Source organism: Papilio machaon, chromosome 17, assembly GCF_912999745.1.
Source record: "Papilio machaon chromosome 17, ilPapMach1.1, whole genome shotgun sequence".
In the NCBI taxonomy this organism is placed as follows: Eukaryota; Metazoa; Arthropoda; class Insecta; order Lepidoptera; family Papilionidae; genus Papilio; species Papilio machaon.
Genome location: NC_060002.1, coordinates 4,407,748 through 4,431,071, shown reverse-complemented (window position 1 = coordinate 4,431,071; position 23,324 = coordinate 4,407,748). Strand labels below are relative to the sequence as shown.

Here is a 23,324-nt window from a genome sequence, read left to right as displayed (position 1 = left end):
AGCTCGTTTTCATTCAGCGCTTGTCCGCCTGTCCGCCTGTACGCCTGACCATGCTCTTTACTAGCCACGTAATCGTTTAGCTAAATAGCCATCTTTTCTTTTAACACGTTCGCTTCACATTAGTGCTTCGAATTAAGTATCTTTCTTATTTGATCTTTACTTTTATTATCCTTTCATTGTGTTAAAATTAGTTTTTTAAACACAAATGTTTAGATTTTTGTTTGGAAACTACCTATTTTTGGATTTCCTCAGATTTTTTTCAAGTTCTTACAATTTATTAGAGAAAAAAGATTGTCCTACATGTATCAACTTTATATTTACTAATAACTAACGAAAACTAAATAACTAACTAATAAATAACATAACTAATAACGTTATAATTTAACTATTCGTTTCAATAAACTGAACTGCGCAGTAAGAATGTTGCCAGAGTTGTTAAGGACAAAGAACACGGGAACATTTAGGGATGACTAATGAATGCCACTTGCAGTCTCAGAAACTGTATATCGGTTGATTTGTTTGCCTCTTTCCGATTTCTTATCATCAATCATTATTTTAACTATAGACTTGTATATAAATATCCGTTAGTAATTTGTAATTGTACAATTGTACAGGTTTAAGAAAAGGTAACTGAGAAATTACATTTACTTTTTTAAAATTAAAATAACAACGTAACATTATGCTTTGTACAGGTACATTATGCTTTGTTCTCGCAATAGGAAGCAACGGTTTGTTATTGTTACGAGGATAAGTGGACTGTATGAAAGGGCCGGTTGTATCGCCTTCTTAAATCGCAATGAAAGTTCGGGTCAAGGCTAGTTCAGAAGAGTAGTCCGTTGCCGGTGGAGTCCGAGGTGGCGAGAGTCGTCGCCGTCGACCGCCGTTCGCTCGTTGGTGCCGCCGGTCGTGACGTCGGTCGTGACGTCGCGGTCGCCGGCGCCGCGTCGCAGCGAGTCTTGCCATGTCTCAACATGCTCCCCGGGTTGAAGTACTGAAGGTGTTGAAAGACTTCAAAAATCTGGAAGGGGACAGATGTTATTAAATGCCCTTCGAATGGTGCCTCTCCTTGTCTTCAGTTCAGCGACTCTAGCGGTGCCGTCGCTGCCAGGATAAAGCTGAATGACGCGTCCCAAGCACCAAAGCAATGGCGGGAGAGCTTTCTCCTTCACGAGGACGAGAGAACCAAGTTTCAACTCGGATTTTGAAGAATGCCACTTAAGCTTTTGTTGCAAAAGAGTTACATATTCATTACAGAAGCGCCTCCAAAAGTGCTGCTTCAAAAGCTCAATCCTCCTATATCGCTCCAGGCGGGTGATGCTGACATCAGGCACCTGTGGTTGCGGAACAGTCATAAGCGAGCGTCCAATTAAGAAGTGAGCAGGGGTTAGAGCGGAAAAATCTGTAGGATCAGTGGAAAATGGAATGAGAGGGCGAGAATTTAAAACAGCTTCTATTTGAGTGAGTAAAGTCGCCATTTCCTCATAAGTAAGATGAGTGGTTTGCAGTAACCGCTTAAGATGATGCTTTGTAGAGCGCACGGCTCTTTCGGCGAGTCCGTTGAAATGAGGTGTATAGGCAGGCACAAATTTAAATTCAATGCCTTCCTGAGCCATGTGACCTTCAAGGTCGGACTGAACCAGAAATTGAGCCAGCTCGTTGGAAGTGCCGACGAAGTTTGTCCCATTGTCGGACGTGATGCTTTTGGGCTTCCCCCTGCGAGAAACAAAACGATTTAATGCAGCTTTGTAAGCCTCGCTGGATAAATCCGTAACGAGCTCGATATGACAAGCCTTTACTGCGTTGCAAACGAAAATTGCCAAAAATGACTTAATGAGTTTGCAGCCTCTGCCCTTTCGATCTGCTATTAACACTGGCCCTGCATAGTCAACACTACAGTGTAAGAAAGGAAACTCCAGTTCCGTACGGGTGGCTGGTAATTGGCCCATGATTGGCTGAACGTTTTCAGCCTTAAATCGGACGCATCGTACGCATTTATTGACGATGGTTTTGGAAAGGTTTGTGCCACCTAGAGGCCAGTAAGTCTGTCTGATATTACCTAACAGAAGTTGAGGTGGGGAATGTAAATATTTTATATGATAATGTTGAAATAATATTTTTGTAAAATGATGCTTGCTGCATAACAAGATGGGATGCTTGGTATCAAAACTATAAGGGGAATTATCTAGCCTGCCACCGACTCGGATAATATTATTATGATCTAGAAATGGACTTAATGAAATCAAGCGATTTTTATTGGGCAATGTCTCGCCGGCTTTAAGAATAGCATATTCATCAGGGAACATCTCCATTTGAGATTTCTGTATGATTAAATTTAATGAATTTTGAAGTTCTTGAACCGAAAGATGACCTGTTAATTTGTTGGTCTGGTTTCGAGAATTATAAATAAATCTCTGTAAATATGCTATTGTATTTTGTAAGCTAGTTAGTTTTGATTTATTTTTGATTAAGTTAGCAATTAAGTCAGCATTAGAATTATTATCAAGCGCTAAAGAACAAGTAATCAACTCGGGTAGATCCTGTTTCACGTTACAATTGGGCATTGTTGGCCAGTCACATTCATTTTTTGCCAAAAAGGTTGGCCCTGACCACCACAAAGACGAAGAGCTGATGAGGTCAGCCTTCAGCCCGCGGGAAACAAGATCCGCCGGATTGTCTTTCGACGGTACGTAGCTCCACGTGTGACCCTCCGTGCTTTCCTGAATTTCGTGAACGCGGTTACGAACGAAGCTTTTCAGATTAGTCGGTGGAGTCTTTAGCCACCCTAACACAATGGTTGAGTCACACCAGAATTTACATTTGCTAATAGGTATGGTAAGAGAGCTTAATACTTTATCACACAGCCTTGCAGCTAACAAAGCTCCGGAAAGCTCGAGACGAGCAATCGTCATGGGCTTTATCGGTGCCACCTTACTTTTAGACGTCAAGAGATGTACCTCTACAGATCCTGAAGCAGTCACAGAACGCACATATATGCACGCTCCGTAGGCCCGTTCTGAAGAATCTGAAAAGACGTGGATTTCATGACAGACAGAGTCGTGGACAAGAACCCAACGTGGAACCATTAATTGGTTTAGAAGAGGTAAGGTGCTGGCGAACGAGATCCACTTTTCTTTTATGTCTTCTGAAACCTCTGCATCCCACGAATATTGTTGAATCCAAAGCTCCTGCATGATTAATTTTGATTCAACGACGCATGGTCCTACGAGACCCAAAGGGTCAAATATCTGACTTATCACGGAAAGTATGCTGCGTTTTGTGACCTTTTCACGAAGTTCAATGTTGATACAATATGACAGCATATCTAAATTCGAGATCCAGTTGAGACCCAAAGTTTTTGAAGACGTGTGAACATTATCACTGCTAGATAGGTCTAGAATTTTGTCAGATTCAAGTGATGAAGTGGAAATTTGTTCGAGTATTGTAGTGTTATTAGAACGAAATTTTCTCAAATTGAAATTTGCAGATTTTAAGGTGGTGATAACTCCTCTACAGAGGTTAATTGTATTATCGATAGTGGATGAACCACCTAAATAATCGTCAACGTAGAAATCGCGCTGAATCGATTGTTTGACGTCATTATCGATAGCACTGGATGCTAAACTAACCAAACACTTTGTCGCTAAGTATGGCGCGCTTGCAGTACCATACGTAAGCGTATTAAGAGTGTAGGTTTTCAAAGGCTCTGATGAATCATACCTGAAGATGATCTGTTGAAGGGGGCGTTGAACAGGATTGAGCTCAATCGCCCTATACATTTTTTCTACGTCTCCAGTCACGACGTACTTATGCTGTCGAAAACGTAGCAAAATGGAATAAAGATCCTCTTGTACAGTAGGACCGACCATCTGAATGTCGTTGAGAGACACACCTGAGGTGGTGGAGGCCGAGGCATCGAAAACTGTACGTAACTTTGTAGTAAGACTCGACTCACGGATTACGCCGTGGTGAGGTAAGAAGTAGTTGACCTGTTGAAGACAGCTAGGTGCAGACTCTTTGTTTTCAGTCATGTGACCAAGGCGCTCATACTCTTGCATGAACTCCATGTACCTATCTTTAAAGGCAGGTTCTCGATGAAACTTACGCTCCAAGGACAAAAAGCGGCACTTTGCCATTTGATAAGAATCGCCCAAGACTGAAGGGTCCTCCTTCACCGGCATTGTGACGACAAAGGTGCCATCCTCTTTGCGTGTAGTGTTGTCAACGAAGCTCTGTTCGCAGGCTCGTTCTTCAGGAGATAAGGAGTGCTTGGCTGAAACAGTATCAAGTTCCCAGAAACGAGTTAAGTCTGGATTGGGTTCCTCATTTGCAAGATTGCAGATAGGAGAAGAGGGTGACTTAAGACGGGAAACGTTCCCTGTCACCAACCAACCCAGTTTTGTTTCATGTAATGTGGGCTGATTTTTACCTAAATCAACACGATTATTTAATAAGACAGACCAAAATACTTCGGCCCCAACTAAGATGTCTACGACTGACGGTTCATTGAATGTAGGGTCAGCTAGACTTATTCCCGTAGGAAGAGGAATATTTTCAATATGTATGAAGGAAGACGGTAAAGCGTTGGTGATTTTTGGTAATATAAGACAGTCAACAGTAAGTCTATAGTCGCTATGGTAGGACTCAAAGGTAAGGCTGCAAGACTGTGTAATATGAGAAGTATTATTGTTTATACCTGTCACCGTGGAACTCGCACTTCGTCGTGACAATCCCAGCTTACCGCAGAGCGATTGTGTTATAAAGTTGGCCGTTGACCCGTTGTCAAGGAGCATCCGGGCGGCGTGGACGGCGCCTTGGCTGTCCACCGCCTTCACCAGCGCTGTGGAAAGCAAAACGTGCGGAGGAGTAGTAAACTGCTTTGAATTGCTTGAATTAGCAAAGTGATTAACGTTACTAGTTGAAGGCAGAGCAGGCTCAGGAATTATTTGCGGCTCGTGCAAGTGCAAAAGCGTGTTATGACGTTTTTTACAATATTTACATGGTACAAGGCTACAATTATTTTCTAAGTGCCCAGGTCGTAAACAATTAAGACAGACCTTAGCTTCTTTGGCCTTTTGAATTCGAACTTCAATAGGGAGGGCTCTGAATGTTTCACAGTTAAATAGAAAATGAGTTTGATTGCATAAGGGGCATGTAAATATTTTTTTGTTGGATGAATTTAATTTTTTATTTATTTTATTATTATTTTGATAAAATTTTTGATTGTTTGAAGCTATAAGCAAGTTTGTATTTAATTTATGAGATTCTGGTTTATGCATTTTACCTTTATTTTCTTGCAATGTCTCCAATAAATCTGCTCTGTTGCTAAGAAAGGTAAGAAATGTATTTAAATATGGTGGATCAGTGAGAGTATTTCTATGTTCCTCCCAGACCCTATGAGTAACACTATCGAGCTTTTCAGACATCATGTATATGATTAACACATCCCAGTGCTCAGTATTTTGATCTAAGGTTGACAGTGCACGAAGATTTTTATTCGTGACGTCTATAAGACGACGAATAGCTGAGTAGGACTCGTTACGAATGTGTTCTACGTTAAATAATTCCCTGACATGATTATTTACGAGCAGCCGCTTGTTATCGTACCTATTACATAATAAATTCCACGCCGATTGATAGTTTTCGGCTTTAAAATCTAAATTATCGATAACTAGCAAAGCACTGCCTTTAAGAGATGCACGAAGATAGTGCAACTTATTAATGTCATCAATATCCCGTCGGGAATGTATTAAAGAGGTGAAAGTATCACGATACTCAAGCCAGTGTTGATAGTGACCATTAAAGACGGGTAAATCTATTTTTGGCAACCTAACACAATTGGATTTAATAACGCTTGCCTGTGCATCTTCGAGCTGTATCACGGAAGTATCCTGGGGCTGTGCACCCAGCAGGCGCCGCGCCTCGGCTACCAGCGGGTGGTACCCGGCTTCGAACTCCTCGCGCTCCAACTCGGAAACGGAGGGGTCGTCCGAAAGCATCTCGATCTCGCACTGTAAATTATCGAAGTGGGCATATAAGGCATCGAATTTTTTAAAACGGCCTTCTAAGTCTAACAATTGTAATTTGCTAGGCTGACCGCCGGACACAAGTTGCTTTAAATATTTACTAAAAATAGTCACTTTAGTTTTTATACACCCCCGTTTTTGTTTTAACTTGGTTAACTTGTCGTCCGTCATAGCGAAAGACGATAAATAGTTAGCGATTAACTATGAAAAATATTATAAAGGGAAACTAAATAAATAGGTCACTATAACGTAAACTTGACCTACTTTCGTACGAATAATAAATACAGGTGTGCATGCGCAGCGGCGCAGCGAGCCAGACTAATTAGCGACAGTGATTGGAGTGCGACAAACAATAACCCGTTATGCGGGAGCAATGTTTTTTGCTAAATGCAAGCGAAGTTAAGCTTTAAAGGCATAGAATATTGTTTATTATTGTTTAAGCTTGTATAAAAGTAAGAAATACGCTGCCAGTAAGACAAAGAATATGCGACAAATGTGTGTACCCACTCAAAAAAAAAAAAACTGTTTTAGGGAATTTAAGATTAAAAGAAAGGAAAAGATAGAAGGAATAATTGGAACGAACTCACGAGTGACCAAACCATCCACCAGTGAATCCTTGCTGATGCAATCTTCTCCTTTTCTTGACGATGACTCGCAGATTCAGCGGGTTGGTCCGAAGTCCGGCGTTCCGTCGACTACTTTGTTCTCGAGCGCGCGCGGTTGCCGGGCGAAGTTTCTTCGGCAGGATGATGATCTTGACGACGATGAAGGCTCCCGAAGATCTTCTATAGCTGAAGACCGCGTTTTGAAGTGCGCAGAGACTCGACGTTGAACATTGCGGTGACCGTTATTTCGACGATTTCGAAAATTAAGACGGTGAGAATCCTAAAGGACCAATGTTATTGTTACGAGGATAAGTGGACTGTATGAAAGGGCCGGTTGTATCGCCTTCTTAAATCGCAATGAAAGTTCGGGTCAAGGCTAGTTCAGAAGAGTAGTCCGTTGCCGGTGGAGTCCGAGGTGGCGAGAGTCGTCGCCGTCGACCGCCGTTCGCTCGTTGGTGCCGCCGGTCGTGACGTCGGTCGTGACGTCGCGGTCGCCGGCGCCGCGTCGCAGCGAGTCTTGCCATGTCTCAACAGGTTAGATAAAAAAGTAGATACTTAAAATTAGTATATAATGCATCACATAGTACTCGACTATTATTTTTTACTTTTTAATTAACAATATTAATTGTAGCAATATAAAAGTGAAGCAAATACTTTTTTTGTTAGCAACAAAAGAAATTTCCAACACAAAACATCTTACTTTGCTTGTCTTTTAGGTGTTTGTTGTTTAAATTACTTCACGTTGACGTACTTTGTATCTAAGTTCTTTGAATAAAAAGTACAAACTGACATCTTCATGAATAACGAGTTTGTTTTAATGTTTACTTTTTATTATATTAGTCTGGGAGTCAGACTGCGCATACTGTGAACGGTTAAAATCTAAAGTACTAATGGTTTTTAGTCGACTTCAAAAAGAAGGAGGTTATCAATTCGACACTATTTTTTTATGTGTGTTATATCAAATAATTTTGTCAAACCTAATCGATTATTAGAATTCTTAAGATAGTTACAAATAACGTAAATTACTTCTAAAAGGGACCTCAATAAAACAAACTATATTTAAGGCACAAAGTGCCCCATTGTGTAATATGTTGTTATAAAACAGATTTCTTTTACTTCAAATAATTCCAGTAAAAGACCAAAATCGGAAATATAAAGACGATAAATTTCGTTTTAAAAATATCCTATTTTATGATTATCAAAGATTGCAGTATTCTTAGTGTTAAAATTTCTTTGAACGGATTGTACGTCTTATTAATAAAAGTATTAACGCGCTAAGCGTTGGTTTCTGAGAAGAATCTCTGTATAAAGCATATCGTGACCCCATCATTATTTTTGACAAAACAGTGATAATAATATGTTTTAAGGAGATTTCGCTCTCGAACCCACAGTATTATTTATTGATAAATAGATAATCATTTTCAACTGCATTTAAAGTTCATTTTATCGTCGCAACTATTTAAGTTACTTTTTATAGAAATTATCTGCATTTGAAAAGATATATTCTCAGACGCCGATATATTTACATCGGCGAAAGTTTACGAAAAAAATAAAATACTCCACGGGGAAATCCACCGCATGATATCGAAAGAAAATTGGAGTTTTATGTTTTTATATCGAAAAGTGATGTACATTGTGACAACAAACATGAAGTTGCTCTTCTAAATATTAAGTAAAACAGTAGACGGAAACTTGTTTGATTTAAAATTTTACATAATATTTTTGGTTATTTCTTTTGTTCCAAATTTCGACCTTAACTTTTTATCGAGCGAAATGTGGCAAAGGAATTTCGAGTTTAGATATTTACGAAATTGTTCCAACAAAGACTATATAACATACTAGGTGTCGCCCGCAACTCCGTCCACAGGGAAGTAAAAAAAAAACTTAATAAGAAGCCTATGTGTTCTTCCAGACCATTCTACATGTATGTTACGCCATCTACATCCGCCTGCTGAGCCTGCACGTAGCAGAGCGGAGCTACAACGCCATCTACATCCGCCTACTCGCCAGCAAAACGGAAGTCGTCGCTGATCAATCTTTAACGCCAACGATGTCGTCACATCCCGTGAATCTACCTTATATAAGCCGTTGCACTGACACCGCAAGTTCAGTTTTTATTCTGTCGTCGGAAGGTACTTCAATTTACTTAACTTATGAACTCAGAACCAACCACGCTGCCGGTTGCCTGCTTGTTGGATAAGTACTGATTACTGAGTCATTTCTGCCTTTTTGTCATTTTGTATTCGTGATGTTAGAATTACAAATCAATTTAAACTCTAGCCGTTGATAATTATTGTAATTTGAATTTGTGTTGAATTATTGATTTTGTGATAAAATGTAAAATCGCGTTGTGATAGACATCCTTCATTATTTCATCTAGGACTTTTAATAATTCGCTTTAATATGTATATCAATTTTCATCGAGATCCATGCAGCCGCTCTGGAGATACCTCGTAACAAACATCCATCCATCCAAAAAAACTACGCATTTATAATATTAGTAAGATTTAAGTGGATCAATTGTTGGGGCTATTATATTGTAGTCAAATAAACCACCAGGGTAAGGTTAAAGAACACATAATTTTAATTACGTAAAATTTCTAAATATTTATAATTATGTTTAATACATATTACATTATTTTTATTCATCTGTACATTTTAATCAAATAAATCTTTCGTACATAAATCCCATTTATAACATTTAATAACCAGCAATAGATTCCATTTAAGTAAGCTAAGCATTTCCTTATACATACATTGCTCTTGAAACACAAGAAAACACTTCGGTAGAATACAAAGGTTATTGATGAGAAAATAGTGCTGAGTCTGCTACGCCAGCCGCTGCTTTTATCTCTCCGCATGAGTAGTTTGATAGCAGTGATTTGTGATTTTTGCCCTCTTATAATTATAGTATATTCACTATCTGTGCCTCATGGTTATCCTTGATAAGTTATTGAATAATTTTATTTACCCCTTAAGTATTAAGTAAGGGTAGGGCCCTTACTTTCAATGCTATGTGTTAAATAACATAAAAATTTTATCTATAAATATTTGTTGCATTAATCATTACTATAGGAATTTAATAAAATAAATAAATTAATAATAATTAAATATTACAGTTGAGATGTAATTATTCCTAGTTTAAGAACGAAATGAACAAATTTTAGTAATGTTACACCATTATTTCACAGATTAATTACCATAGCTAAACATTTACTTTTTAATACAGGAGCCTAAATAACAGGTTCAGGTGAAATTATTAATGTTATTACAATTAAGTAAAATAGACTTTCTGTAACATTAATAATATTTAACATTATTGCTGTAAACAAAGAACTAGTTGACGAGAAAACCTGTCCCCAATGTCGTTTACAGTTTGATGAACTATTTAAATGCAGATTGAGTTGAATTTTATTTTTGTCTACAATTCTTCCACAGAGATTCGACTTCAAGTCTTTAAATCCTTTAAGACTTTATCCTCGACTTTGAAAACTATATACACCATATAGACACATATACATGAAAACTATATACACCAATAGCATAAAAAGTAAGTTTGTTACACACAACGATTGAACCGATCATCATGAAATTTGGCATTCACTTTGACAGTAACGGGAAAGAAGAAAAACTTTTATCTATTAAAGTCATTGTTTAGCATGAAATAAATATTTGCGATGAAATGGAAATTTTTAATGAGTTGTTACTGACAACGGACTAGCTATATATTCATGACAGTTTAACCGATTTTAGTTACAAATAAAAAAAAAAAAAACTTGTGAGCCGTCATGGGACGCCTGGCAGATGTGAAACATCGTGTATGTACAAGTAATATGCATAAAATATTAAATATTATAATTAAATAAATAATAACAATTATAATGATAATGATAATTATGATAATAATGACAATAATTATAAAATAATGATAAAATAATGATAAAACAATGTTTAAATAGTCATAAAATAAAGATAAAATAATAATTAATACTTAGTATAGCTTGGCGACCCGTCGCCACGGCAAGCGTCGCCACGCCAACGATTCGGTTTACAAGTGATCCTATAGATGTTTCACATCAAAATATAAATAGCTGGTTATCAATTTATTTATCAGTTAATAAATAAAAAAAATGCATTCATTTAAGCTAAATTTTTTAAAGTAATTCAGTTCGTCTTCTGGCATCGTATTGTTCGGTTATGTAAGCGGATTAGTGTCGTAAAGAGCTTATAACGGGCGATAAAATGTTTCGAATATTGATGTAAAGCCAATTGTGTACCCAATTCAATTAGTTTAGATGAACAGTAAAATTTTTGCAATTCTTGCATTTCATGTAATAAATATCCTGCGGTCGTAATATTTTCAACATTTTTGAAACCTGTACTTATCAATGTTATTAAGTCAAATCTTGCAAATGACCTTAAAATCTTTGGATGATGAATTAAGTTTTTTAGTGCGTAGGTTAATTAGAAAGATATTAAAAATATTAATTTCCTTTTTAATTATTAGATTTCTTTCATCTGAGATTAATTTAATTAAAAGTGTACCATGTGATAAAGACGGACCACTTTTAAGCTTCAAGTCCAGAAATTGAAAGCTTTCTCGAGGTAAAAAATACTGGCAGCTCATAATAAAGTATCCGTGAAAGCGAATCTGATGCGTCGGAGATTCTACATTAATTAGACCGACATTTCAAGTACTTATAGAAATGTGAAATACCGTCTTTATGTTTGAAAAGGTTTTTCGAACTCCATTTATATTAATCTGTAGGTATGAATTATATCTGTGAGGTAAATATTTTTTTTTTCAAGATGCTTACACGGACCTTGCGAACTGTGACACTAAATGGGATGACATTAAAAGTACAGTAAACGGAAGTAAAAAATGCTTTACATCATGTCGATAATTTTAAGCGTTGTTATTTTCATGTAGTAGTAGTTTTTCCATTGTCCAAAAACACATATCTCAGGTTTTTCAAGAAGATAAATGGGGATGAAATGCTTTTGTACATGTAAATTGATATTAGAATCCAAAGTTACCTTCTACTTACTTTAGGAAAGACAACATCTAGTATATAACGTTTTTTCAAGAAATTACCTTTAAAATGTGTTGCATAAATTTGTGAGAGGAAAACATTTTTGCGATCACCCTTGTAGGTCTTGTGATGTCGTAAAGTGGGAGGCTATGAGGGACGAATACGAAACGTCTCCTTTGAGACAAATGAAAAAAATGCAAATGTTAAAACTAATTAGGACCAACTTCTTTTAGTGGACCAAGTTATTAAGTTTTGATTCAAAATTTATTTTGATCTAGATACGTTGATCGTGTGTTTTATGATAATTCTAAAATAATCTTAAGTACGTGAGTTCGTTGGTAAGTATAATTTTAAACAACGATAAGGATAGTTTGACAGTTGTAGACACCGCTATAACAATATTTGTTGGATGCACGAATGGGCCGCGTCGACTGAAGAAATATCACGGCCAAACAGAAGACAAGCGTTAGGTGGAACCAATTCCACGGCTCGTCTTCTAAGTGTGCGTGCCGGATGCCTATTTTTAGTCCACGATTCCATACCGTTTTTTTATAAGGAAATGATAGGAAGGGGAAGTGGATTTCGCGGAGTAGGGGACGGTATTGGAAATATCCTTTTTCTGTGCATCGCCCTTCTTCGTTGTTTTAATGTAGGCATCTTTTTTTTTTTTTTTATAAGAGAAGAGGGCAAACGAGCAGCGGGAACACCAAGGTGTTCATCGACGCCCATGGACATCTGCAATACCAGAGGAATGGCAGATGCGTTGCCGGCCTTTGAGAAGATGATACGCTCGCTTCTTGAAGGACCCTAAGTCGTAGCGGTTTGGAAATACCGCCGAGGACAGACCATTCCACAACGCGGCGGTACGCGGTAGAAAGCTACGCGAAAACCGCACGGTTGTGGATTGCCAGCAATCGAGGTGGTGTGGATGGAACTTGGCGGTCTGTCGGGTCGTCCGATGACGGAACTCGGCGGCAGGAATTGTTCCAAACAACTCTTCTGAGCACTCACCGTGGTAAATACGGTAGAAAATGCAGAAAGAACTAACGTCCCTCCGCAACGCCAGAGTGTCGAGCCGATCAGTAAGAACTCGGTCGTTGACGATTCGAACCGCTCTCCGTTGTATGCGGTCAAATGGAAGAAGCTGGTACTGGGGTGCTCCCGCCTCGCCGCATCTGCAATTGCAGATGTCCATAGGTAGTGGTAGTTTGCTATTTCGGCGAATTCAGATGGCCACTTGCTTGTTTGCTACCTTGTTATATAAAACAAAATAAGGAAGCATAATTAAAGTATAATTAAATTATAGTTTTCTATCAGTACAATCTAAAAACCCTAATTAGTGTAGGTTTTTACTGCAGTCACATCTATACAAAAACCTCCCTTATTTTCTTTTAAAAAAAACAGAGATAGCAATTTTTGCATGAATATTTCAGCAGTTGTTACATATGTTATCAAAGTATACAGCATCTGTTTATGATATAATAGAATATGAAGCAAAGTTCATATACGAAGAGGGTTATCCGTTATCAATATATAAAAGTATCGTTTTGTACTCAATCAAGCGTGAGTGCATTATAACCGTGTAAACGGTGCCTAAAAGGCAATTTTATTACTCAACGTCGGTCGGTAAAGATAAATGATGCGAAAATGATTAGGGTGTGCCGTACACTTCAATGAAGAATACATAATTGTAAAATAACGCTTACAAAACGATTAAAATGAAAAAAAAAAACAAGAGCAATACAGGTTTTATATAATTTTTTATTGCGTTACTACGACACTGCGTTATGTGGAAGTTTAAGGTAGTACTTAGTATTAGTAGTAGTAGGTAGTACTTAGTACTTAGTCTTGGTATTAGAAATCTACTCTCTCTAGGATCTAATTGCAATCTATAGGAGGAAAAAATTCTGACAAGAAAGTTTTCAGTTTTAATGAAAATATTTTTCTTGACTGTCACTTATTAACATTATTTTGATTTTAGACTATGTACATTATTTGGATTTCGGCATTGCAATGCATGTCATGGTCATAATCAAACTGACGAAATAACTAGTTACTAATTGTTACTAAGGCTTAATGTCTGTTACTAAAAAAACTGTTATTTGAACGATCATCATCACTTTATTCAGACTTAGTTATAAATTCTGAGTTCCCTTGAAAATGTTGACAATTTTAAGTAACGTACAATTTGTCTACGTGCTCAAAATAAGCTTCGCTGTCAGGCTTTAAGTGTAATAAATGTAATTTTGTCGGTCATTAAACAATGCTTACTCGCTTAATATTGTAAGCCTTATAATTATCTTAGTTCAACGACTATAATTCAAGCAAGTAATTCTTTTTAAATTGCTGTCATTATTTTAGAGTAAGAAAACGTTTATCATAGTACTAGCTGTCGCCTGCGACTCCGTCCGCGCCGACTTATAAAAACATAACAAGTAGTCTATGTGTTCTTCCACACTATGTTCTACAACTGTGCCAAATTTCATCAAGATCCGTTGCGCTATTCCGGAGATACCTTCAAACAAACATCCATCAATCTAAACAACTTTTCGTAAGAATTTTTTCCGTCTAGCCCCCTTTTACAACACGCGATGAGGAACTTCGTTCCAATAATGGGCAGATTTTATATTTTAGATGTGATAAAAAATGATATTGTCATTATAGTAATGGTGGATCATTCGTTTGTTGATTGAGTAACTTATTCATATGACGTATAGAGTTATAATTAATCTGTCACGGTTATGTTCGCGCGTGTCGGCTTTGAGTTGTCGAGCTTTTCGGAATAAACTTTAATATTAACATGTCACGTATTCTCATTATCAACGCTATCATTGCGTCATCTTCGAGCTTTAATATCGTTTATTATTAAACGATCTCGTATTATTAAAGTTGTTGGAAATGAAAGTATTTATTTTTGATTACATATAATACTAGCTTTTACCCGCGTCTCCGTCTGCGCGGAATAAAAAAAAAGCACACAAGATAAAAAAGTTCCTATGTCCATCTCCTAGTTCTAAGCTACCTCCCAATCAATTTTCAGCTAAATCAGTTCTACCGATCTTGAGTTATAAATAGTGTAACTAACACGACTTTCTTTTATATATATAGATAGAAGATAGGTATAAGGTGGCTAACGAACTAGCGACCACCTTATTTCGGCAAAAAGGCCAAGCGACTGCTGTCCAAAGATTGAAGATTGAGCCTACCTTTAATCGACGGAGGAGGATACGCACAGTAAGAGGATATTTCCCCTTCCAATGCGTCCCCCCCTCAATCAAATCCCCTTCCTTTCCTATAAAGAAGAAAGGGTAGGAAGGGAAAGGGAACTAAAATTACACCACCGGAACGGACAAAACGCTAAATTACTTCCACTTCACTTCTGTCTTCTGTGTGGTCGTGGTAATGTATAAGATGAGCAAATGTTGTTGTTGCTGGCGTCTATCACTGGTATAATGTAATACTTTTTAGGCGCTTTAGAAAAAAGTACGAAAGTGAAATTACTGATACGACGAAAAATGCGCGTTCACCGAGTCAAAATTTCATATGATGAATATACTCGTAGATGCGAAAGCTGGTGAAATTCCTACCCAAAGTACTGATGTACTAGAAAAGTAAATGTATACATGGATTTTCACTTGGATTTTGGTTTCATTTAGAATAAAATTAAACACTACTTTATTACAATACTATGTTTTTTTTTTAGTTTTTTTTATATTTGTTTTATAATTTATGTTTTGTTTGAATATTATTCTACCATACGGTGATCAAAATTAGATATCATTATTTTTTAATAACTACACAGTGTTTTGTATTAATAATGTCAAACATATCCAACAATATTGCGTCGTTTGTCGTAGATAAGCTCTTTACAAGTAGCTCTTTTAAGACAAAGGGGCTACTCCGTAGACCGTAGAAGCTGTTTACGAAACTTAAGCTCCACTCGCAAAATAAACTCAACGTATGTCATTACTTGGTTGTCCTAATGAGGCACACGTAACTTGTGTACTTTTTCAAATTTCAGCATAATAAAATATATCACAGATTGTCACGTCATGTCACATGGTCAGTTCGTAATATACCTGCACCCGACACGTACTGGTCAGTTCATCGGATACGTGCTTTTCTAATATTAGGTCCTTACATATGAAATTGGCGTTTTGTATGGGAGGAACAAAAAGTCGAATATTTTTTAATATAACATATTTAATTAATCAAAGTATGAACCATTATTTTCTATGCACTTTTGCCATCTCAAAGGTAGTCCATTGATCCCTTTACTAAAAAAACCAGTGGGACGGGAATCAATAAAATCTTTGAAGGCGATTTGGATTGCCCCATCGGAGTTGAATTTTTTCCCTTGCAAGAAGTTATCCAAATTTCGAAAAAAATGGTAATTTGTTGGAGCAAGGTCAGGGAGTACGGAGGATGTCTTAGAATTTCCAATTGAAGCTCTTCTAATTTAGTAGCCGTCTGTTGCGCAGTGTGTGGTCTAGCGTTGTCGTGAAGCAACAGTGGCGTGGAGCGATTGACCAGCCTAGGTTGTTTAGCCGCTAGCTTTTCCATCATGGTTTGCAATTGCTGACAATAGACATCAGCGGTAATAGTCTGGCCAGATTTGAGAAAACTGTAATGAACAATACCGGCACTAGTCCACCAAACGCTTACAAGTAACTTTTTTGGGGTTAATTTTCGCTTGGGGCAGGATTTGGCTGGCTGGCCAGGATCCAACCATTGCGCTGAGCGCTTCCGATTATCGTAAAGAACCCATTTTTCATCACAGGTAATGATTCGGTTTAAAATACCTTCATTATTGTGCCGGTTTAGTAATGTAACGTAACAGTCGACGCGCGTTTGCCGGTTTGCTTCAGTCAATTCGTGAGGTACCCACCTTTCAAGCTTTTTAATCTTCCCAATTTGCTTCAAGTGAATTAAAACAGTTTTATCACTAACATCGCAGCCTGCAGCTGACTCGGACGTGGTTTGCGATAGATCCGCTTCCACAATAGCCTTCAACTCTTCATTATTGACTTGAGTCTCAGGCCGTCCACGGGGCTTGTTCTGCAGATCGAAATTTCCAGAACGAAAACGTTGGAACCAAAAACGAACTGTGTTTTCTTTTGCAACACGACCGCCATACACATCATTCACCCTTCGAGTCGTTTCCGCAGCACTAGTGCCACGGCGGAACTCGTACTCGTAAATAATGCGATATTTTAAGTTTTCCATTTTGTAAAATGAGTGACGCAAACAGAAAAAAACAGAAGAAAAAAAACAAATGAATGACGGTCATCGAACCACAAATACATGAGTCTATAGCTGTACAAATTTGAATTTGGAATTCCTTACCAAAGAGGAGAAATTCGTGATTAAAGTGGCCAGTACGAAAAACGCCAATTTCATATGTAAGGACCTAATATTTCTGTAATTGGATAAATATGAGTTTTTCTAACTGCTGATCAGTCAAATTCATAATTATATTACAGTTGTATGAAAATCTTTTTAAGTTGCCTAAACGATTACCGTAAAAGAGTAAGTAGTCTTTTAATACTAAAATGGTCTTAACTATCCACTAAAGAAGGCCCTAAGTGCGTGAGTGTTGGACAAAAGAAAAGGATTTTATGAAATGTCATGTTATTCATTCATATGGCCTGTTAATAAATTGGAAATGGATATTTTATTGCATGAAAACGTACGTTCCCTTATCATATTTTCATTGGTGTAAAGAAAAATTCTTCAGTGAAAAATTCTCTGCATTCGATCGTAAATCATTCGAGCAGCCGAAATAAAATCTAATAAGCACAAATCACGTATCCCAATTGTCGTTGTAAGCGTAAGCGGAGTTTTATCGACAAATAACGTGCCGTATATCATGATCGTAAATTATTAAAAAAACAAAGAAGTTATAATGATTTTACACTTAAATATAGCTATTGATGTAAGTTGAAAAATCATATTGTTAAATTAACTTTTTGCAAAGTTTTAATGAAAAGTTATTTTTCGATATTAGATTAAAATTAAATGTAAAATTAACAGCCGAATCCGTCAATCAGATGTTCCAGCATCTCTAATAAATACCTTTAAACAACAGATCCATCGCTTGATAAGTTAACTGACATTTCAGAAACGTTAGTTACCGTTGGTTTCTGAGTACAAAATCTCTGTATAAAACATATCGTCATACCTTATCTTTGACAAAACATAGATAGCAATATGTTTAAACGGAGATTTTGGACTCAACAACTCACGGTCAGTGACGTAACTTCAAGTGTACTCGTATATTAATACTTAATCGAATAGCAATAATATTTGTTGAGGTTTCTACACAAGATTAAATTCAGCCAATTGGACGTTATCCAGATACTAAATTAAGATAATTTAAGATTGCAAGCGAACATTTGCATTCCATTAAACTAAATCGAAGCAATCCAGTATCCAGTGTAAACACGTCCAATGCGGAACAATCGCATTCAATCTAGTCGTTGGTTTGATTAACACTTTGTGAGCATTGTTGTATCACTCATGTCTGTCTTGCGTTTGATATTATTGAATATATTGTACGTAGGCTTCTTGCTTGTTGATATGAAGGCTGATTCAAGCATTTCCTGTCCAATTAGTCGTTAAGCAATTATCGGACAAATTAATTTAAATCTAAAGTATATAGGCTTCATATTTATTATATCATGTAATTTTCTATTGTATACCTTCTTATTTTAATTTCAAATTCGGACATTTTCATGTCGATTTGATTATTAACTGTCCTAATTTAATTTTCAAACTATAGAGTTAGAGAATCTGATTCCAGTTTATACCATTTTTTGTTCACGCAGTGTATTAAATGAGTACAGAGAAAAGATTTGTTGACCATTCGTCGAATTCCACATTTAAAACAATTACCTTAATACCAAATTTAATACAGTCGATAGACTTAAGTTATGTTTTTTAATTTATTTATCTGTTAGATGATTTCAAAGTTCTTGGTATTGTGAATACTGAGTGCAGCTCGTAGTGAAAATACGTGTAGCGTACGAAATAGGATAACATCATTCATGCCGAATGGATTGCAGTCGTAAAAGTACCTGTGCTGCGAGATGACCGTCGTTTTTAACTTCCCACCTACTGTGAGGTATTTGTATTGTGTATTCACAGCTCTAGATTTTGATGTCATTTAACATAAGCAAGTGTAGAAGCATGTGTATAAAATATATTTGTGGTTTTTAAAAGAGAATACAGTCAAAATCTGTTATAACGACATCGAAGGGACTACTCATATTGAGTCGTAAAAACCGATAGTTGTAACAACCGGTGACAGGTATTAATAGGAAAGATATGTAATAACATTCAGCCAGGACCTTTGATTTTGGTCAATTTAACCGGTATGTTGTTCTAAACGATGTCGCTATAAACGGTTTTGACTATATTTTTTTTGTATTTCAATAGCGAAAATAGAGCTAGAATTAATCTCTCTCTCATAAGCAGTATCGTTATTTATATAATTAGTGTATATATATTTACTTAAAGCAGGAAGTGTTTTTTATACCTATATTTATAGTAACATGTTCAACGTGACAATGTTTATCTGCATTAATAATTATGCTAGTCATGACGTTCATAAACCTGATAAATCTACTATGAAATTAGTGCATTGAAAATAATGAAAATCTTACATAGAATTAATTTACTCTAAATATATTCAAAATCTTGGTGCAGTTTTCAACAGGTTCAAGAAGTTTTATAGTTCTAAGAGTTGTCTATTGTCAATAGTGTAATTTCAACTGAACGTCAAAAAGAAAGCAAACGTTTTAAAATCTCTTCTCTTTTCATTTTAAGTGCGCTGGATGTTGCTCGCCAGCTACCTACTATTTTTCCAGTACCATTTAAGCCTCTTTAATGTAGAGAGCTTGACGCAATAAACCTTCTTTACGTAAAATTTTTACTCACTTAGCTGGCTGGATAAATTTTGTAACGAAATACATTTTCTCATCAACTAATATGTACTCTTAAAAACTTAGTAGAAATAGTAGTTGTTACGTCGCTTGCTGTTTTTAAACTAAGGTGAGAAACTAGTTGTTGCTTGCGACTTTATACACCTACGTCCTAATAGGAATCTTTGTGCAAAATTATAAATCTACACGACTTGGGCTACCCGTTGTTATATCAGTCAGTAATAATTACTCAATTGGCAAAATATATTATAAAATGCTCTGTTTGCATTGTTTGAATTATTTTCTATAATAATACTAGCTGTGCCCGCGACTTCGTCCGCGTGAAATACTGTTTTCGTTTAGCATTTTTTTTATTATTTTACTTAACCGACGTGCTATGCGTTGATGTATGGATGTAGACATATAGAGAGGTGTGCCAGGACCGTGCCAAATGTAGGTTGGTAGACGATAGTAGGTGATACTTCCATACAAACTTTCACCCCCACTTTCAACCCCTTACCACTTACCCCTTTTTCGCGTTAAAATGTAGCCTATGTCCTTCCCCAGGCTCTAGTCTATCTGTGTACCAAATTTCATTTAAATCGGTTCAGTAGTTTTAACGTGAAAGCCAGACAGACAAACAGAGTTACTTTTGCATTTATAATATAAATATAAGTAAGGATGAAGTTAATTAATTTCATAGACAATTTGATTAAAGTTTTGAAAGTCGCAACCCACGTTCTTAGAGATAATGTCCGTCAGTCAGACTGAGGTGAAGTCACGATTTGCAATTAATCCTCGGATTATTAAGTTCTATCTCACAAATCACAAACTTCACCTCTTGCTGAGTAAGTGATTAAGGAATGCGATCTATTTAATTTTTATTTATTCTATATAATATGACTTTATATATGACTCATCTTTTTCTATCTTTATATGGTTTTGTATCATCATCATCTCGCTATACGTTGTCACTGAGGAACTCGAAGTTTACCCTAAGTTAGCGGGGAATAGGCCACAGTCAACCGGTCTAGAGCGCTCTAGTTGACTTCACATAGCTCTGAATTTCTTCGCAGATATGTGCAGGTTGCATCACGATGTTATCCTTAACTTTAAGAACGTCGGATAAATGTAATACGTCGGATTTATGATACAGTTTTATTCCATCATCGTAAAAGGTATAACAAGAATTAAATCTACAAATGAAGTCAGTGTTATTAGACATCAATAATTATATTCAAAGAAATACCACAGATGTCACTATTAAATATTTTAAAAGTCATTTGGCAAATTACTACAGAAACAGAAACTAACTTTTATTACTTGTTTATTGTCTATGCATTTTTTAAAGTATGTTCCACATAAAGTGATGTATAATAGATGAGAGTTTTAAACAATGGCTCCTTTCTAGCCAGGTTACAAATAGCAGCCGGTTCGCAAGAGCAAGGCGTTATGACGGCAATTATTTTAAGCTCGAACGATGTCGCCTAAAATTGTACAGTGTGCAATTTTTGTCAAGGTTAATATTATTATGGTTAATATATTTTTGTTGGATAAAATACTTTGAACACATCATATAAATGTGTTAAAAAAATGTAATAAATAGAGAAGAAACATGGAATGTGTGAACCTCAATCGTCTTCTTACAATCACTTTCTAAATGTACGCATCTCCAGAGAATTTATTGGTTTTTACGCTATTGTTAATTTTAACCTTTTTGATTATTTTAAGCTTAGAATTTCTAACTGAGGGTTTCCAAGATCAAAATCTCCGTTTAAAACATATTGTTATCACTGTTTTGTCAAAGATAACGACAGAGATGATGATATGTTTTAAAGAGATTCTGGTCTCAGAAACCAACGGTTACATATATTGTTTTTACAAAAAACATCTTGGAAATGTAGAATTTATACAGCCCTAATTGTTTCAACTTAAAAGAAAGTATAACAATAGTATATTGTTGAACTTTTCCTTTAAATTAACGACCGTCTCAAAATGGGGACAATGGACACTCGTACTTTTAACGTTCATAAGTACAGATGAAAAAAAAATGATCTAGTTTAGTTAAGAATGTTTTACTTACTTCAAATTTAAATTGACTTAATAAAACGTTAGTTAAGACAATTTATAGTTTAATAAGTTATTAAAACACACCCAACGATATTATACTTAAAAACGTTATTGTATTTAGAGTAATAAAAATATTTCTTTTTTTTTAAATTGCAAGTACAGAGAAAAATAACTTATCAGACATAGCGTTTACATCCTAGAAGACTGGCATTTAGATCTTTTATATATTGAAAAAATTGCTTTTAGCCTCAACTTTCTAGAGTACTAAAATATTGATTATCTGATTGATAGCTTTGCAAAGCTTTTTATGAAACAAAACCAAACAAACGAAATGAAATTTGATACCAATATTTAATAATACGTGAAACAGTGCTTTCACGATGTCATTTGATGGATTGTGTGTTATTTTAACCAAATCTAATATTACATAAAATTAAGATTTTTGGTTGAACTGCTTTTTATTTTTTTTATTATAAAGGCGACTTAATAGTTTACGCCTATTGGCGACTTAGGGATGAAATGTTAGTTTATATTTTGCTTTTAAAAAATAAAACATTGCCTCCAAGAAATATGAAGACAAATCTAGTAGATATTAAAAGAATAATTTGTCATAGACATTTCGTAGGAAAGCCGATAGGGAAATATATATGATGGATGATCCCTCGAGCTAAAACTTCGATTACATTTGAAGCAGAGCGATACGTGAAATGCATTAGTATTACTGCTACCGTTCTTTGGGAACGTCGTTCATATTTCTGGGTTTTAAAAGACTGCACTAGTAAATAATTTGTTATCATCCTCGGTCGATTTACATCCTTACAGAAGAGTGACGAGTCTATACCAAAAAAATATTTGTACTTTAGTCTATGGTCACAATGGAATAATTATACATACAAACCAACACTTAAGAACATTACAGACATGTCTACAAACCGAGTCGAGGTCGAGTGAAGAACATAGCTCTATAATTACTTCAGTAGATTTTCTTTTTATGTAAGTAGGATAATGATTGCTTGAAGTTTCTTAAGACTAGATATTTCATCGATGATACTTTTTGTAGCAGAATTATAGCTATTAAACGTCTTTAACACAGCTATGGAAGTATAAAGCATTTATAAATAACATCTTAGTCGTAGTACTACTCGTATATATAAGGTTAATTAAATATACATTATTTTAAACAAACTTTTCTAATATTCTGTTATCTTTCTTCATAAAATTCAAATTTCAATAACGTTGGCACACATTGAATAAGGCAATTTTCAATTAATATTGTCCCCTCTTCAGAATAATTCTCATAAAGTGAATCTGGAGGCGAATCCTGTTATTACAGGCGTAAGCCTCCAATTATATACGTAACGTTGTTTTATTACTTTATTCATGTCGTTCCGTGGAGAATATGAGGTCGTACAATTTTACGAAGATATAACGTTTTCCTAATATTTTTGGCACTCATAATATATTAATTATCGAGAGTATAATTTGAGTTATTCATTTACACATTTACATAAACAATACCAATATATATATAAATAAATAAATAAATAAAACTAAAGTAGCGGTGGTTGATGATTGTTATTTAAATAGGAAAAATATTAAATTGTATGCATTTTTATATTAACAGGACAGTTTTCATAAAAATACATGTTTATTTAATTAATTTAATGTCAC

The 23,324-nt window shown here is 35.7% G+C and overlaps 1 protein-coding gene across 4 annotated transcripts; it reads right to left on the bottom strand.

Annotated features, from left to right (window-relative positions):
• Window positions 1-735: 735 nt before the first annotated feature.
• On the bottom strand, window positions 736-7,155 carry LOC123721874. Of its 4 annotated transcripts, none has more exons than XM_045681870.1 (3): window positions 6,611-7,155; window positions 5,856-6,008; window positions 736-1,018 (listed from the first exon to the last, which is right to left on the bottom strand). In XM_045681870.1, exons 1-3 carry the CDS (start codon window positions 6,623-6,625, stop codon window positions 821-823), a joined length of 366 nt encoding a protein of 121 aa, XP_045537826.1. In that variant the 5' UTR covers window positions 6,626-7,155; the 3' UTR covers window positions 736-820. The 4 variants fall into 4 exon arrangements, with proteins under 4 accessions (XP_045537826.1, XP_045537827.1, XP_045537824.1 ...); XM_045681871.1 differs by lacking the exon at window positions 6,611-7,155 and adding an exon at window positions 6,288-6,368; XM_045681868.1 differs by lacking the exon at window positions 6,611-7,155 and having other exon boundaries at window positions 5,856-6,273.
• Between the last annotated feature and the right edge of the window lie 16,169 nt (window positions 7,156-23,324).

Coding starts and splice junctions, on each gene's coding strand:
- LOC123721874 (XM_045681868.1), bottom strand. CDS start 6,194: ATGACGGACGACAAGTTAACCAAGTTAAAACAAAAACGGGGGTGTATA. Junction 1,019..5,855: donor TACAGCTCGAAGATGCACAG/GCAAGCGTTATT, acceptor GTCCCCTTCCAG/ATTTTTGAAGTCTTTCAACA.